This window comes from Pinus tabuliformis, chromosome 2_1, assembly GCF_031772625.1.
Source record: "Pinus tabuliformis cultivar Carrire ecotype Pingquan chromosome 2_1, CPIR1, whole genome shotgun sequence".
Classification (NCBI taxonomy): Eukaryota; Viridiplantae; Streptophyta; class Pinopsida; order Pinales; family Pinaceae; genus Pinus; species Pinus tabuliformis.
Genome location: NC_142299.1, coordinates 103,179,288 through 103,198,804, shown reverse-complemented (window position 1 = coordinate 103,198,804; position 19,517 = coordinate 103,179,288). Strand labels below are relative to the sequence as shown.

The following is a 19,517-nucleotide window of genomic DNA, read 5'->3' as shown; positions in this document are numbered from 1 at the left end:
GTTTGACAAATATCGACTACCCTAGTTTAGGGCTGATCTAGGGTTTGCTGCTATTAATGTAAATCAAATTTTTGTACTATTTCTCTCTGCTGAATTATTGAAGATAAAAGAAGATTTGATCAAAGGGTTTCCCCATATTGGGGTTTGTCCTTGGCTAGCCACCACATCTTGTGTCTCTTGTCTTGGCTTGTTTTCTGTCGATCGTTTAATGTTCTATCTGCACTTTACTTAATGTACATGTGATTGCTAATCTGTGGATAATAATAAGAAAAATAAGTAAACTACTCTAAGCATAGAACATACCATAAACTAACATGGTATCGGAGCAGAGGTGAAGACAAAGCCCAAGCAAGAGCAAGAGCAATCACCGAAGAGAAGATTGGCAAGGCTATCCTAAAAGAACTATGGGGTCCTCAACACTCTTCCCCGCCGAAGACAAGCTCCGTGAGAAGTCTGACTATCACGGATGGAAGATGTCTCTCGATCTGACTTTAGAAGATCAGGGAGTGTTGGACCATGTGAGAGGCAATATTGTTGAGCCTCCATCAAATGCACCTGCTGCTACCAGGAACAAATGGAAATTCGGAGAAGTCAAAGCAAAGAAGATCATCCCGGACTCTATCAACAAGCGCTTGGTGGCCTATGTTTCTGAGCTGAACACCTCCAAGGAAATCTACGATAGATTGGTGAGTTTATTTAAAGTTAATGATGCATTCAAGAAGAAGCCAGAATGGAAGAACAGGAAATGCCCACACTTAAAGGTCATCCCGCTACCTTTTCTTCTCATGCTAAAAGAAGAAACAATTCCAAAAGGAAGACTGGACCAAAGGGTGGAAAAGGACGATGTTACCATTGCAATAAACCAGGTCATTATGCAAGGGAGTGTCCTAATAAAAGGAACTCACACCGGGATGATGATCAAAATCCCTCTCAAGGCAATCAAAGAAATGGCAGGTCAAATGGCCGACATAAAAGAAGTGTTGGAAATCAAGGAAGAGGACAACCATTCAAGAAGGCAAGAAATTCCAGGTATGAATCTAACACTGTTGACAATAAGCAGGATGAATATTATCTACCAGCTGCTCTATCTACCTCTGCTCCTCCAGACTCGCTGGGAAATTGGCTTATTGATAGTGGTGCCTCAAGGCACTTCACTGGTTACAAAGAAGTTCTCCATAATCTGATAGAGAAAGAAACCAACCTGGAAATTGTCCTTGGAGATAATATGAAATATCCCGTGAAAGGTGTAGGCAATGTCTCTCTTAAATTGAATCAAGGTAATACAATCCACCTACAGGATGTATTATATGTACCTGATCTCAAAAAGAACTTGGTGTCCATTTCGGCAATGGAAGACAAAGGCTACAAGGTGGCTTTCAGTGATGGCAAGGTACGTGCATGGAAAAACAATATTAAAGATGCCTTCACTCTTGGGTTTCGAGTTGATTCATTATATCAAGTTGGAGGAAGTCCGCTAGGTGTCATGTCTTGTGACACATCTCTTCAGTCCGAACTATGGCATCGGAGGTTTTCTCACCTTCATTATAAAGCTCTACCTGATGTAAGAAAAATGGTGACCGGGATGCCCGAGTTCAGATTAGAGCAAGAAGGTGTATGTCCTGGATGTGCTGAAGGAAAGCTAAAAAGGGGACCATTCCCCTCAAGCCAAAGCAAGACCTCCAATATATTGCAGTTAGTTCACTCAGACATATCTGGTATGATGCTTGTGAACTCCTTGGGAGGATATTCATATTACCTCACTTTTACAGATGACTATTCTCGCAAGACTTGGATATACTTCTTGAAAAAGAAGGATGAAGTGTTCTCCTGGTTTCAACACTTCAAAGCCTTGATCGAGAATCAAACCGAAAAGAAGATCAAGATCTTAAGGACTGATAATGGGACTTGTTGACCACTACGTGTCAACTACCCTTAGCAGTACACCCCCTTTTCTTCGCAAAAGGGTAGCGCTTGATTGACGTGTCCGTGCCATTCGACAGTCATCGTCGACCTTATCATATTATGTTATGTTGTAAACCCAGTCTGCATGTGTGAATTGTAAATAATCTTAGTAGAGCTGAGTCATGTATGAAAATTGCCTGGTGGGAGCTGGAGAGCGGCGCGCTAGGGTTTCTACTCGACTCTGGTTGCTGAGTTCCTCGCCTGCGGCGGCAGGGCTTGCCACTGGTGGTTTCCGGGAGCCCATCCACCGCCATCGCTTGGTGCTTTGACTCTTCGGCGTGCGGCAAAGCTTTCTTGTTTTGAGGCAGGGTTTCGCTGCGTCTGGTGGGGTTTGGAGGTCTGCGGTCCTGGTCGATTTCGGACTCGGCTCACCTCCCTCCGGGGGTTTCTCTTCCCTTGCGACGTGCTTCTTCTCCTTTCCTCAGCGCGACTCTGAATCAATCATCCTCGTTGGACGTTACCCGGGTTGGTGGCCTGCTCTGCTTATCATTGGCAGAGTTCCGGCCTTGTTCTGTGCACTGAGTTGGGCGGAGGCGGAGCGTGCCCATTTTCTTCTGGTCTTCGGCGGATAAGGCAGCGTTCCGGCCTTGTGTTGGGCGGCGGCGGAGCGTGCCCTTTTTCTTCTGGTCTTCGGCGGTCTTTGGGTACTTCAGTCACTCTGTTTTGACGGTCCCTCCTAGTTGGTGCTGTGCCGCGGAGCGGGGGCGGGACTCTTGATTCTCTTGGGGGGGCGAGGTGGCTGCCCTAGCCGCCTCTGCCCCCGGATCCGAACGCCTCTGCTCTGGTTGGGACCTGATGGGTTCCCTTGCTGAGGCTTTGGATCCTTTTTTTGGCCTTTAGCTGGCTTACCACTACAGTTATTGGGAGCGTTGAGGGATCGGAGGTGTGGAGTCTGCCCCTGCACCGATTCGTGCCGCTTCTTCAATGGTTGTTTCTGGTTGGTTTCTTCTGGCTTCTTTGGAGATATGGGTGGTTTTCTTCTTTTGGCTTCTTCGGTTTCGGGAGGAGAGTTTTGAGGGGGTGGGGGGGGGTGGCTACCTTGGCTGCTCCCTTCCATTTCGTGCCTCTTCTCCTTGTCTTTGGCGGCCATTTCGAACTTTCTGCTCATTCTACAGGAGCTTTTTGTTTTATTTTCTGTTATTTTGCTTGAGATGGGTAGGGGTATCCTCCTGTTGGGGTTTACATACCCTTTTTCTTGCTGCCCTGTTTTGAGGGCTCTTCTGCATTACTTCTCTTGAAGTATTGTTTTGTAAGTGGTTTACCCACACTACAGCATATGCGTTCAGCGTTTACAGCATGTAATTTTCTGAAATTAATGGAAATTACGAATTCTCTTCTTCGGAAAAAAATGTATGAAAATTGCCTAGGTGGACCTAATTTTCTAGTGATAATCTACGTTCCGGAAGGTTTTTTGTCTCACCGATCCATGATCGGCAGAGTTTTCCTTCAGCCTAACCCCAAAGCCAGAATGAATTTTGTCATTAGAATCTTAGGGGAATTCTAGTGCGTTGATCTGCTAGATTATAGTTGGCCGCAGAACTGGGTGATCTATGAGGGTCTATGTCAAATGGGTTTTCCCCCTTCGGATGTAAAATTGTAAAAGTCATGATGTAAAGTGTCTTGAGGGTTAGGAAATGTTTTAATCCCCTCATAGGTCCTAAGTCTTAAGTCCTAGGTCCTAGGTGATTTTTCCAAAGGCTAAGTTCGAGGATCCATTTAAAAATAAAAATAAAAAAAGTTGGAAAAATTAAAAATAAATAAATAAATAAAAAATAAAAGATATAAATAATTTAAAAATTTAAAAATATATATATATATATATATTAAAAATAAATAAATAAAAATAATAATAAAATTTAAAAATAATAAAAAATAAAGTAAAATAAAAATTTTAAAAATAATAATAAGTCAAATTTTTTGAGTAAATAAATGCAGAATTTCAATTTTTAATATATTAAAATGCATTTAAAAATTCGACGGATGAGATTAAAAGATATCTTGATCCTCATCGACGGTCGAGATCATTTTGACATGGATCACTCGAACTAGCTGTTGGGAATTTTTCCTTTAAATAGGGTGCTAGGGGTCATTTGAGATCAGATTTGATCTAAGAGTCTGGTGTTAAAGAAAGCTCTCTTGTAGTTAGTTTTTGTGCAATAAAGAAAGACTTTGGGGTTAAAAATCTTGTTGGTGTTACTCTTCTGGAAATGCTGTAAGATCTTTTATTTTTCTGCATAATTTTATTTTCAGTCATCGATAATAGCTTGGTCAAGATTGATTCAGGCATAGGTATCTTGTCTGATCTTTGGGGTTTGAATGATAGTTTAGATTCTGAAATATAATGGCAGGTATCTCCATTTGATCTGGATTTCACTATCGTTTTTTCCCTCTATGTTAATGATTGATTTTAAGCTGTGCAAGAAATCTTAGTTTTTAGTTTACCGGGCGTTAGGGGAAGTTCTCGGCTGAACCAGCCAACTCCTGGATTGCGTTTTCTGAAAGAGCCCAGCCAGTTTTAATCCTGGGCTTATCATCTAAAAATTTTTTTATGAATGCATGCAGGGTTTTTCTGAAGTATCTCACATTAAATTTAAATTCTGAAAATATCACTGTGGATTATTGACAAATCTGGCTGCTAAAGAGTTGAAAATCTGTAAATATTGTAATTATTCAGTTGATTTAGGGTTTTCAGTTTTATTTCTTGCACATTTTACCTCTGGGTACTTTTGCTTTTGCTGTTACAAGTTTTGGAGCTGAGAATATAATCTTGTATTGAAGCTAGATCTAGGCCCTGGAGGGTAAGATCTAGCCTCAGCATCATTTTCGCAGACATATTTGCTTCAGATCTGGAAATTTTGGTGCGATTTTCTGAGTTTTGGGCTTCCATTTTGGTGGCTGGGAAGTAAATTTTTTTTAAGGCAAATCGTGTTCATATCCACGCACCTGGGCGTGATCGCTTCATTCCTGCCAGCAAAACCCTCTGGCAGCGTCAGCGTTCTTACATCGTCGCATTTCTCCTCCTGGCGATTCTCTATGTCTTTTCTCCCTTCAAAACCAGTGATCATTGCATTTTTGTGATCTCCTTCCAGCTTTCCTTGCATTGTGCTGATGCCATTCGCTGCATTCTCCACATTATTTTCCACACCACGCAGTCCCTTCATTCTCTGCTGTTGTACTGCATTCGTACTTCCATCTCCACGCTTTAACAACAAATCCCTTCCTCATCTTGCGTGGAACCGTGATCCACAATCCCTGCGTGAAACCCTCGCTGCCATAGCATCTGAAAACAATCCCTGCATGCTGCTATCCTTACCGCATCCCCTCGGCCATTCGAACTTCACTTCTGCTCCTGCATTTTCCGCCATTGAACACCCTTCAATCTGCATCTTTTCCGAGCTGCCAAACCGCTCCCTGCTCCCATGCTGGCTATTGATCCTTCGCTGCTCCTGTGCCATCGAAATTTCATCCTTCACGCAGCGCCCATCGCACTTGCTATTCCCTCATCCATACGGCTTGCATACATTGAAAAACAACAGCAAAAAACAAAAATTTCGACTTGATAAATTATGTAAGTTTTCCCTTTTCTTTTTTTTACATGCGTTGATTAATTTTAAGTTAGGGCAGTGTATAGTTTTTTAGTTTTAGATTTTGAATTAGAATTTTTTTTTTAATCATAGTTTTATACATACGTTAGTTTATTTTTAGACTTATTAAATCTTAGATTTAGTTTTAGATTTTAGATTTAGATTTTTTTCTTATCTAGATTTAGATTAGCTTAAATATTTGATTTTTAAAGTTTTGTTTTATTTTATTTTTTGGTTTAGATTTATTAAATTCTTATTTTAGTTCTTTTTAGATTTTGACTACTTTAAATTTAGATTTTAATAATAATAAACCATAAAATATAAAAAATATACAAAGAATAAACAAAAAATTAAAAAAAAATCATAAAAATATAAAGATTTATGAACTTTCCTTTTTGTTCTATTTAGTTTTCATTTAACTTAAGATTCATATTTTGTTTCATATATATTAGATGTTAGTTTAGTTGAGATTAGCTTTAGGTTTTATTTAGATTTTAGATTTAGTTAGTTGTTTAAAATTTTGACTTTAAAAAAATAATAATATTTAAAAAGAAAACATAATAATAATAATATTGATCTTTAGGCCTCTTTTCGAGTTTTTGTTTAGAATTTTAGATATCAGTTTTGTTTTATCTTAATGTTAGAATTTTATTTAAAAATCATAAAAATCATAAAAAATTTCTTCATATTTTGTTTAGATTTATTTTATTTTAGGATTAAATTTTAATAATTTTAAGTTTCATTTTAAAGTTTAGTTTAATTTAGAATAGTTTTAAGTTTTATTTATTTTAGTTTTATTAAGATTTTAGTTTGTTTTATTCTTAGAAAAAAAAAATTAAAATATAAAAATAAAATAAAATAAAATAAAAAAAATTGAAAAAGCTTAATAAAAAAAATTGAAAATTCATTTTTTGTGGTCCATTTTTCTATAGCTAAACGCACTTACAATGTTTATTTACAAGTTGACTGTATGAAAGTGGTAGTTGGTGAGCATTTAAATTTTATGATCATTTAAAGCATTTAATTTTTCTTGAAGTTTAATTGCTGGATCATCGTTAAGGCGTTGTGCATTTGTTGAAAATCTTACATCATTTGGGTTATTTGATGATAAATGATTGTTTTACATGGTTTATACTTTTGCAACATCTAATAAATAATCATTTAATCATTAACCCCATAAGGCACTGGTCTATTAACTTAATAAAATCAATTAAGTGCTTTTTTACCCAACTGGCTCTCAGTTGGTCATCCATTTTCCCATAGGGTCTAACCCCCCTTAGCTGCGGGAGACAGGCTTAAACGGAGAGATCGGGGATCAGGGTGACAACCCCCGGTTTGAGCGTTGTCGTGACAATCTGTGCGACAACAGGATTGAATATGAATCTAATGAGTTTCATAAGTTTTGTAAAGAGGCTGGCATTAAGAGGGAGACTACTACACCGTGCACTCCTAAACAAAATGGTGTGGCAAAAAGGAAGAACCGTACGATTGTGGAAGTTGTCCGTGCTATGCTCCATGATCAAAGACTTCCAAAGTTTCTATGGGCTGAAGCTGCAAACACTGCTGTATATGTGCAAAACCGATGCCCCCATCAAGCATCGAGTTCCAAGACTCCCGAAGAAATGTTCACCGGTAAGAAACCTGACGTATCTCATTTTAGAATTTTTGGAAGCCCTGTATGTTTTCATGGGCCGAAAGAGAAAAGGAACAAATTGGGGGCATCTGGAAAGAAAGGAATCTTCGTGGGATATAGTGAAAATACTAAGGGCTATAGAATCTATGTTGCCAGTCAAAGGGAAGTCGTGATTAGTCATGATGTCACCTTTGACGAAGATATGGCTCTCGGCAAGGTGAACAATCTTCCTACTGTGAGGAGCTCTCAAGAAGCTAACACCAGGGAACCGAGAGAAAAATATGATGAAACAATGCTCGATGTGGAAGAACCCATGGATCCTATTGATCCTCCTCCACCTGAGCCTTCCTCTTCTAGAAAGAGGCCTTCATGGCTAAGGGGGACACTTGATGATGCTGAAGGACACGCTGCACCCCGAGGAACCTTCCGTGAAAGTAAGAAACCAAACAGGTATCAGGGATACCTAACGATCATGAGCACGATTATTCAAAATGAGCCTTCATCATTCTCAGATGTCGTCAAGCATCAAGTATGGAAGGATGCTATGACCGAAGAATATGAGTCTATTATGAAGAATGATGTCTGGGAAGTGGTTCCCAAATCCATGGATAAGACAATTGTCACTTCTAAATGGCTTTACAAGATAAATCATGCAACTGATGGAAGTATGGAAAAGTATAAGGCTCGTTTTGTCGCTCGTGGCTTCTCCCAGAAGGAAGGTATAGACTATGACGAGATATTTGCACCTATTGCCAAATATACCACCATCCGCTCGATCATAGTCCTTGCGGCTTCACAAGGATGGAAACTACATCAGATGGATGTTAAGATCGCATTCTTGCATGGTTCAATCAAAGAAAAGGTCTACGTGGAGCAACCCGAAGGATTTGAGATTTATGATCAAAAATCTCATGTGTGCAGGTTGAAGAAGGCCCTCTATGGGCTGAAGCAAGCATCCCGAGCATGGTATGGGAGGATCGATAGCTACTTGATGAAGCTCGGATTCACTAGGAGTGAAGCCGATCCCAACCTTTACTTCAAGGTTGAAGATGACAAACCTCTCATACTGGTGTTGTATGTTGACGACCTCTTTCTAACAGGTGCAGACCCTCTCATTCACAAATGTAAGAGGGAGTTGGCTTCTAAATTTGAAATGAAGGACCTAGGACTGATGCACTATTTCCTAGGACTCGAAGTTTGACAGAAGCTAGGGGAAATTTTCCTATCTCAGGGAAAATATGTGGTGAAGATATTGAAAAGATTCGGTATGGTGGACTGCAAGCCCGTAACTACCCCAATGGAGCTTGACTTCAAAAAGTTAAGTGGTAGTGTTGCTGGACCTGTTTTACGAAATGCCACCGAGTATTGTCAACTCGTCGAAGCATTAATGTTCTTAGTGAACTCCCGTCTAGACATATGCTTTGTAGTCAACACGTTGAGTCAACATATGGTTGAACCTCACCACATACATTGTATTGGTGCCAAGAATTTGTTGAGATATCTTCGTGGCACAATTAATTATGGGTTAAGATACACTACCGGAGATGTGAGACTACTTGGATATACTAATGCTAATTGGGCAGGCAGTGTGGTGGACTGTAAGAGCACTTTCGGGTGCTGTTTCTCCTTGGGATCTGCTTCGATATCTTGGATGAGCAGGAAGCAGAAGTCGGTGGCTTTGAGCACCGTCGAGGCCGAGTATATTGCCGCTAGCATGGCCTCCTGTGAGGCAGTCTAGTTGCGAAAGCTCTTCAGTGATCTATTTGGATTTACATTGGATACCACCATGATTCTATGTCACAGCCAGAGCGAGATCCGTTCTATGGAACAAGATGATTAGTTCTCCTGTGGGTCTGGATGATGTGTTCTCCATGGCGATTGTGAACAGGATGATTCGCTCTCCGATGGACAGGATGATTCGCTCTCCTGTGGACAGGATGATTCGCTCTCATGTGGACAAGATGATTCTCTCTCTTGTGGGACAGAATGATTCGCTCTCCTGTGGACAGGATGATTCGCTCTCCTGTGGACAAGATAATTCGCTCTCTTGTGGGACAGGATGATTTGCTCTCCTGTGGACAGGATGATTAGTTCTCCTGTCGAGGCATCCTACCCATGCAGTCTGGGACTCATGGGAAGTACCTCTCATCTGATCAATGAGCAAGGAAATGAGGATAGGGACCATAGTAGTACCGATGGACGCATCATTGTATCTACCGTACTCCCTATGCTAGGATGACCTTCATTGATTTGGGATCAATGATACTGGTCTGAGACCAGTGAGAGTGGCACACACTCTGAGACTGACTTCGGGTCAGTGGAGGATGGTATGACACATCCTCGATCATTTCTTCTTCTTCATAATTTGAGCAAAGCAAAGCAGAACCAAGCAGAGCAAGAAGGGTCAAGCCATACAGGACAGTGCATTTGATGGATGGACAGCAGTGACAGTCCGACAGATTGCAGATGAAGTTCTCCCTAGTTGAGAGGGAGTGTTAAAATTGGCAACTAGGGCCAAACTTCATGTGGGTCACCTTATTCATGGATGATAATATTTTTACTAGATTCCTCTCGTCGAGAGGTGTAGGATTGATCTAAAGATCATCCGATTCCAATAAGTATTTATGGAGATATGAATTTATTTTGATTATGGACTAATTGTCAAAGTCGGCCAGCAACTTATGTAGGCTCAGAAGCCCAACAGTCGCATCTATTCAACCCCAACGTTTTGCATATAAATACAAGGAGTATTCTCCTCATTTGCACACTTCACTCTCATCACATCTCTCTCTCTCCTGCGCAAAAAAGAGTCTCTTCTCTCTCTTGTGCAGAAAAGACTCTTCTCTCACACGTGTGGAAGGAAGGACGCAGATTTTAGGGCTACAATTGCAGGTTGGAAGTTTCACCAACGTTGACCATCATTCTCTCTCTCTGGACTATGCAGTAGGTGAACCTGACTCTCCTTGGAAGGTCGCATTTTTTGGTGAAGGAATCAAAGTGATCCGACCACCGGTTTGATAGATATCGACTACCCTAGTTTACGGTTGATCTAGGGCTTGTTGCTGTTTATGTAAATCAGATTTTTGTACTATTTCTCTCTGCTGAATTATTGAAGATAAAAGAAGATTTGATCAAAGGGTTTCCCCATATTGGGGTTTGTCCCTGGCTAGCCGGCACATCTTGTGTCTCTTGTCTTGGCTTGTTTTATGTAGATCGTTTAATGTTCTATCTGCACTTTACTTAATGTACATGTGATTGCTAATCTGTGGATAATAATAAGAAAAATAAGTAAACTGCTCTAAGCATAGAACATACCATAAACTAACAGAAACCCTCCCTTCCGGCACACGACTAGCAACTGTAGAAATGGAGGTTGAGTCAACAGAGCAGTTTAGAGGTACCACCTCTACCAGTGGCACCAAGCAGACCTCGCTAGTCTCTCTACTTTTTCGGTCGGACCCACTCCAGGAGAAAGGACCAACCACAATTCTTCCGCATGAGGGGGGGAGGGGGGCTGGATGAACTGTACCAGTCACTTTTCCCTATAAGTTTCCCGGTGGTCCTTAACCCTAATATCGTTCCTTCCACTCCCCAGTTCACTCCACAATCATGGCCAATTCATTCGCCCACCTCCCATTCTGAGAAATCCATTGCCATCGGCCTACCAATTCAGCAAAATTTCCAAAACCAAGCACAATGCAAGCCGACACCCTGCAACATTGGTCTTCGGCACCACTGTTTGCATTTATTCAACAAGCAGCGCAAAGAGCCGAGAAGATACATGATGATCTGGCCAGAGAGCACGAGCAGCAAAATCAATGACTACAGGAGGTGACAGAGGGGAGAGATTAGTTGCGACAAGCAAATAGAGATTTGCAAGCGCGGGTTGATCTGGTAACGGAGAAGTTTCAGTCATTGTGGCTGACGATCACAAATGCCAACACGGAAGCTCCAAAGGATATTACACCCTGCACGTTGGTGAGCTGCTGCAATCATATCCAAGCAGCATGTTCAAATCTGGTAACAACCAACGTTGATATGAGCAAGAAGTTGGAAACAGGAAGATCAACGTTGCTAGACCCAGTCGAAATATATGCGAGAACAATAGAGGGCAAGATCAGCGAGGTAGAAGCCAAGCAAGCACTCGCTGATGCACTAACAGATGAATATGCCTTGATGGATACAGTTCACGACTAGCTGGGAAGCCTTGCATTGAAGAATCATTTAGTATACCCTATGAGAGAGCAGCTACAGGTATTGTTTGCCAGTAGCAGGGACTGCATGGATTCCAACCAACTCCAACAAATTGATGAGCAGATCGCCGCCATTCAAGCTCAGGTTGATTAGATTGAAGAAGAGTCAGCAAGAACCAAAAAGCTGATAAGGTACCTGCGCCCACCAGTCCGTCTACAGGTCTTGGCTCTAACAGAAATTTGCAACAACAACGGAGAACAGTAGGACTGTCTGCGAAGTCAAAATCCAATTGAATTAACGTCCAAAACAGCCGAAGATTTCACCCAACAGGCTGACACAATCATTGCCGGATGGGAGGCTTCCCTTCAGAAGTATAATGAATTCAGGCAACAAATGACCACCATTGTTCCGGAGTTGGGGCCTTCGTTTGGAAAGGAAGGGCAGCAGATGGAGGAAGGTGTAATGGGAGCAGAAACCACCCCGCAAATGACGGCCGAGACAACGGGAGCATTAGCTCATCAGCCAGCAGAACCAAAGCAGCCACCAACAAGAGTACCCACTGAGACACCAACAAGACTGGCAGAGCTCGAAATGAATTGACTCAAGGACGAGTCAAAGAATTGTGGTCAGGGCCTGTTGGGGCCTTCGTTTTGATTTTAAAAGATTTTGATTATTTTGGCTTTCCATATAAAGAAGAGGAAACGGGTGGCGGCAACAATGATCAAGTTGCGGTGAAGACAGCTGGAGCAAAAGGCAACAACAAGCAGTTGCGGGATGGTTGCAGCGAAGTGTCAACAGAAGGCAGAGGCAGTCGAGCAGACAAGACGGATGAGAGGCAACCAAGGAAAGGAACAGCCAAGCGGGAACTAGCAGTGCAAGCGACAGAAGGAATACAAAAGGAGAAAGTTGTAAGGAGAAAGGGGTTGGTTGCAGTTTGATGGATCAGTAGCGTCTAGACGCAGATGAGCAAAACCTCTGGGTTGAAGATTGAACCAATAGCCGAGAAGCAGGCTGAGTCTGTCATAGGCAGTTAGATCCTGTAATCGGGTATTTCTTGTAGTTACCTGTGGCTAAGGCCGATGTATTATGTATTGCTCTTCTGTTGACTTAAGATGAATGAAGATCTGGACTGGTTTCTTAGTACGATGTATGTGTTCGCTTATGATATATGGACCCACTAAAATTTTAAATATACTACAAGTCTATGTATGTGGTAGCTTCATAGTGTTGAATGATATGTTGTTGTCCCAAATATGTGTATGATGTTGTTTACATATTGATGGTTGATATACCCTTGACCCCATGGTGAACCCTTCTTATTTCTGGTTGCGGCATGCCTCGGGTGAGACTCCTTACCCTTTGGGTAAGGTGAAAATGTCAGCATTGTCCTAGACTACAACGAGCCATTGTTGGCCCTCCGCGCCTGAACCCAGGGTCTCCCCTTGATGACACTTTTGTGCCAACAGGTGGGCAACAAGCCACAACATCGGCAAATAGCCTTTTCAATTTTCTAGAAAGCATTCTTAACACAGTAATGAAAACACCACTTTTGGTGGGTAACAAGGCACATCATCGGAAAATAGCCTTTCAAGTTTCCACAAATCATTCTTAACACAGTAATGAAAACAGATTACACGCAACAAATGATAAAATTGCATGAACATATAATAAAATTATGTTGCCCGCAATAACACAAGGAAAAGCTTGATGATACAACCTTATATGTTAAGAATTTAAACTTTACCGTTAGATTCTCATAATTCGCACCACCACACTTCTTCCCACTTTTCCCACTATTCTCCAAGCATTCTTTTAATGATACACTGAAAGTCCTATGGGCACATCTTGGGCAAATAGGCTTTCCAAAAAACATTCTTAACACAGTAATGAAAACATATTACACAAAATAGAAGATAAAACAGCATAATATATAATAAAAGTAAAACTATGTTTCCTACAATAACAGAGGGAAAAGGTTGTTGATACAACCCTGCATATTAAGAATTTCAACTGAATAATTAAATTCTCATAATACCCACCCCCATGCCTCCTGACACTTTTCCTACTATTCTCCAAGCATTCTTTTGATGATAAATGCTGAAAAGTCCTATGGGCTCTTCTTTGGAAAATAGGCTTTCCATAATGCATTCTCAACACAGTAATGAAAACAGATTATATGAAACAGACAAAAGATCATGATTATATAATAAAATTATGTTGCCCACAATAGCAATAGGAAAAAATCGATGATCATCCTGTATGTTAAGAATTTCAACTTAATCATTAGATTCTCATAATAACCATCCCCAACCCTCTCTTCCCATTACTCTTCGAGCAATAACTTGATGATAAATGCTGAAAGTACCGTGGACACATCTTTGGCATATAGGTTTTCCAGAAAACATTCTTAACACGGTAACGAAAACAGATTACGTGCAACAGATGATAAAAGAGAATGAGTATATAATAAAACTAGGTTTCCCATAACAGCAGAAGGATAAGGTTGATGTTACAACCTTGTATGTTAAGAATTTCAACTTAATCATTAGATTTTCAGATTCATCAGCCAACTCGTCATGCTCAAACATTCTTGACCCAAAACTGGACTCCACATGATTTAGTAGTAGGCTCTTATCTTGGGACATTTGGGATGCTTTCTCCTCGGACACTTTAAACAAGTTGACATCAACAAAAAACCCTGATAATAAAAGCATAACAATTAGCATTTGATAAACTATTCTCCACGGGGATCTGATAAACAATAAATAAAACACAATGCAAGCCAACAACACACAAAATAAGAAAACAGACAGATTGGCACCCAGACGCAAGTGGGAAAAAGAATTAAATGACCTGAAAGTTGAAACCATGCCCCATAAATCTCAACATTTCAATCTACTGAGAAGCATCAATTCATGCAAAACAAAACTTTTACGAAATTTCATTTTAGAGATATTTTCAGATGATCTTTTCAGATCTTCACAACAGTATCACGAGGAACTCCAAACAAGAGAAACCATAATGAATAGAAAATAACAGGGGATAAAAAATAATATATATATATATATATATATATATATATATACATACAGAAGCAAGAAAACTTTGGCTTCTTCACACCAGAATTCAGAAATGTGAAAGTGCAGATAAAAAGGCATTTCCGAAAGCTTGCATTTGCTTCAATATAGTATTGTACTTTTATGAAATTTCAGTTTAGAGATATTTTCAGGTGATCCTTTCAGATCTTCACAACAGTATCACGAGGAACTCCAAACAAGAGAAACCATAATGAATAGAAAATAACAGGGATAAAAAAATAAAATATATATATATGTGTGTGTGTGTGTATTCAGAAGCAAGAAAGCTTTGGCTTCTTCACATCAGAATTCAGAAATGTGAAAGTGCAGATAAAAAGGTATTCCCGAAAGCTTGCATGTGCTTCAATATAGTATTGTGTGTACTACATTTCATTTTCACTTTATCGGAAAAACTACATTGCATATAAAAGGAATTTTAAACGAGTCCATGTTATATCTCATTAATGCAGAGGATAAAATACATCACAAATTCTTACATACCCCTATATAAAGGCCATAACCCAGGATGTTCCCTGAAACTCGAAGTAAAACAGTAGTGGGTTAGAATCATAAAATATACCATAAACAAATGTCCAAAGGCTGGTAGTAATTCCAACCCTAGTAATTCCACTATATAAACTTCTTTAACAAGCAAAACCTTGCTGAATACCAGGCTATATCTCATTTCTAATTTAAAAAGATATCAAACAAAGCTTTCCATTATAAGATTATCACATGCCCACCTTAAAATTTACATAAAATGTACCTCATCTCCTTCTGATAACGTCGGAAACCAGAATCACTAAATATGTGAATGACCATCTTAAAGTGCACATTATTACTGGACGCATATGGAAATTTACGAAAGTTGTAACGGCATTTAAAATCAGCTGGAAATTTTTTGTGTCTCATCAACCGTATCATTTCCTGGAACAATGGCATTAAAAAAAACGTTTATACGGATTTTAACTAAAAAAGATGCCTACAAATGAGACTGACACTGACACTGATCCAGACAGCATTGCCATAGGTAGTTAGGAAGAGCAATTGATCAAGCCACAGCTATGAAATTATCAAAACTATCTAGTCCCTTCTATATGCAAAATTTTGACAGAAATTGAGGACTTCTTTGAGAGAAATTAACTTAAATCTGAAAACTTATAAAGACTGACATTGCATTTGCCTAATCATTGTTTACACTTTACAACTTAAATGCAAGCATCGGTGAAATTATCATAGACCTTAAAAACAAGTCTAGATGCAAAATCATTGACAGAAGAAAACAAGCTTCAATCATATCAATTTCTATCCTTCTATAATTAAAGCTAAGAAATTGAGAACCTCCAATGCTTATTGTGTTATTCATATATAAAGTAAAATACAGAGAGATTAAAACCCTTAAAACAAAACTCAATATGTAAATCTACTGATGACCAAAGGAGGAACTTTGATATCCAATTGCAAAAAATATCACATAAGAGCCCTTTGAGATATCATGGATAATACCCCATCCCCATAGAAAATAACATAAAAATGTTGAGTGAAGTAAGACTATTTAATCCAGTAAAATGACGTGCTGTCAGATAAAATTACATTGAAAGGAGAGCCCTGAAATCAGTCACCAAATAATCATGTAAAAGCATTTGAACTATTAAGAATAACACCCCATCCTGTTGAAAATGTAGCGAGCAAGGTCTTCTGGCTTCTGTCTTAGCCAGTGAAGACCTTGAGTTGTCCTTCTTTGACCATGGAGCGAGTTCATGGAGATGGTGGGCTTATTTTCCAGTTTATGGAAATAGTCATCATGAGTCCATGCGTAGAATTGGAGCTTCAGTCAAGTGGAAGTCCTCATCAGTTTGACTACAGAACAAGGTGGCAGTTAGCAGTTCAGTTACAACAAGTTGGGTCTTCAGTTTTGATTGAAGGAGGAGCGAGTTAAATCTCCAGTGTTAGTTGGAGAGAGAACGAGTTAACAACACCAGAGATGATTGGAACGAGATCAAACACTCTTAGTTAACTCGCTATCAGAGCTCAAGTTCTATATTTGAACTAGACAAGGACAAAGGCACAAGTAAATTACATTGTTTTGTGCACAAAGGTTGGTGACAAGACAGTTCACGGTATTGTGAGAGTGAAAGCCTTGATTGTGGAGCACAGGAACTGTGTCCTAAAGAATCAGAGCACAAGAGCACTAGAATTTAAGAGAGATGGTTGTGTGCAGTATTGAGGAGATGGCTCCTAGGAAATAGGAGGCTTCTAGTGCACAGAAGGGTGGAGATTTTACAGGGCAAGTCAAGGAATCAACCAAGATCAAGTTGTGATCTAGGAAAGCCAAGATCAATTTTATAAACTGAGGTTTATGAGAGAAGACAGATTGTCTCCAAGACAACCAATAAAATAGCCACATAAGCAAGCAGGTTGTCCCTGTTGGGATTCCCTGAAAAAAGACAAGTGTGTCAATTTGTGTGATGTGTTTTTATCTCTGAGTTTTTTCCGCAGCTTATAAGTTGTTAAGAAGCTTTGTATCTTGGTAAAAGTAAACTAGTTTCAGTTTTCAGTATATTCATCTAAGTAGTTGCAGAGTTTCATGGAAATTCAACACATCCCCATACAAAATATAGCATAGAAATGTTTCGAGTGCAATAAGAATGTTTAGAGCAGGAAAACGAAGCAAAGTCAGATAAAATTACTTCAATCAACGGTTATGAAGCATCAACAGCTTTTTTGATGCCTACCAATTAAAGATGTATTTAAAATCAAACATTGATTTACATAACATTAATCATGCTATAGCTGTAAAAGCTTCTCCAAGAAACAACAAAAAAGCATTTAGATGTTACAATCGTTCCTCCTACAACAACTTCAACAAAGAGAAAACTTCATATAAATAATAATAAGAACGATCTGGAGCATCACTGCACAGACAAATAAAATGAAGAAATAAACAAACTATAGAAATTAACAAAGTGGTGAAAACTGATGATGGGATGCAAACAATGCATGGCTGTTATATCCTATCCAAAAAGCACTTTCACGTATCTGAATTAATGAAGAATGAGTTTATATTGCAAATACGTTACAGACAGCATCAACAAACAAAAAGTTAAGCAATCATTTGACGTAAGTTATAAGAAAAGGCTGTTGTGAACCAATTTGAGATAAATAAAACATATAACAGAAAATGGTCATACTCTCACTTTAAAGGTATCACATCCTCTCTATCCATTTGGTTGGTGTCAAATATTGAGTTAAATGCTATGTTGCACTGGTTTTGGGGACGAAGGAATGGTGGGGGCAGTGGGATGCATCCCTGAAATGGCTAGAGTGCACCCCCAAATTTTTCAGAGAACGGCAGGTTGGGGATGGAAATTATGTATATTCAGAATTCAATATTTACATTTGTAGTTGTTTCAAGCTTGTAAGCATAACAAGCTATACATTATAGTATTATGCATAACCCTTACACTTGCCAATTAAAATCTCGATCAATTTAAAAAAAGGTAGAGTGGCATTCCATTATTAGCCACTAGACATGAGTTTCGGCTTTAGGAAACTTAATTGTAACTACTTTTAATTTGTAATATAGTCCATAACGATCTATCATAGAGAACTGTCTTTATAGCAGTTTTTTCCCCTCGTATTTTTTGTTAATGATGACCATGTTAAACATAAAAGGCATTCCCTTCTCAATAGGTTTTGCAAATTTTTACAACTGTGTTGAAAACCACTATAAAATACTTTGGGTTTTTAAAGATATTAAAAACATATTTCAGATTAAGAAGGGAATTGAATAGGCATTTATTTAAACATTTTGTATCCAATCCAAGTCACTATTATCTTATTGTTTTCACAATGTTTGAGGCTGGGATGGTGGAACCATTGAACTTGAGTGACTCCTTGAAACTCATATACAATATGCAAAAGCTGAGATGATCCAAAAAATGAGAAAGAACAAGAGCAATAACCACAAGGATTAGCATTTTAAAATGCTGCAATTTCTGTTTTCTTGACATGGAGGCTGCTTCTTGCATTTTAAAATGCTGCAATTTCTGTTTTCTTGACATGGAGGCTGCTTCTTATAATTTTACCATCGAAAATACAATATCAAATCACTAAAAATCCAAATTAAAACCCATCATACAACATTCATGTTTTGACCTACAACTTGTACAAAAAATTTAGATTCAATGAATTACAAAATAATGGATGGAAAAAATGATCATATTGTTCAATCATCAATATCCATGATTGTCAAAACTGAAGCTATATACTTGGTTTATCCCGTAAATCTGCCCAAGACATCCAGTAAATCTGCCCAGAAGAATCTTGAAATCTGCCAAAAACATCCTTGAAATCTGTTTGGAACATCTTGGGGACGGCCAGCAAGTCCCCACAGTTTGGAGACATTTCCTGATGGTCCAAAAGTCCCTAGAATGAGGGGACACAGGATACATGGGTTTTTTTTTTGAAGGGGTGGGGGGAGACAGGTCCCCATGCAACATAGGTTAAAAGTCAATTCATGTTACAGCAAAATTTCACACTTCTAAACATAAAGTCGAAAAGCTCAAGTGCAAAACGGCCAGCTCTCTTCCAAAACGGAAATGCACCAAGCCCTCTCTCGCTTATGGCCAGCTCTCCTCCAGTGCAAGTGGGTTCTCCCTAGGTAGGATTGCTGGGGTTGTTAATTCTAGGATTTGAGGTCCAGGATTCCTTTGGCTCAATCTAGATGTGTAGGTTAACAAATAGGGCCTGAATAGATTCCACAATAGATTATCAGATGTTTCGGAGAGACAACCCTAACAAAACAATTTAAAAGAATTGGGAAAATCAGCGTTCAAAGCAGTGTTACAAGTCTCGTCGATTAATCATGATTCTAAATCGGCTCACATTCGAAAATTCTTGATTCAAAACTCTGCAAGTCAAACTCGCGTTGACAGAGTATGACTCGTGGTCGACGCGAGTTTGACTCGCGTCAAACTCGCGAGACGGCGATTAGGGACGAGACTGGCAAGTTAAAAAAGTTTTTTGCCTATGATTTTTTGTTTTTTTGCATTTTGATTTCGGTTT

The 19,517-nt window shown here is 39.3% G+C and overlaps 1 protein-coding gene across 3 annotated transcripts in view; it reads right to left on the bottom strand.

Annotated features, from left to right (window-relative positions):
• RNL (RNAligase) overlaps positions 1-19,517 on the bottom strand; it is a 420,780-nt gene that overhangs the window by 284,427 nt on the left and 116,836 nt on the right. For all 3 annotated transcript variants that reach the window (XM_089402248.1, XM_089402249.1, XM_089402247.1), the window contains 3 exons: positions 15,217-15,377; positions 14,952-14,983; positions 13,890-14,071 (listed from right to left, as the gene is read on the bottom strand). In XM_089402248.1, the coding sequence (XP_089258374.1) occupies positions 13,890-14,071; positions 14,952-14,983; positions 15,217-15,377 (375 nt within the window). The remainder of the gene's footprint in view (positions 1-13,889; positions 14,072-14,951; positions 14,984-15,216; positions 15,378-19,517) is intronic.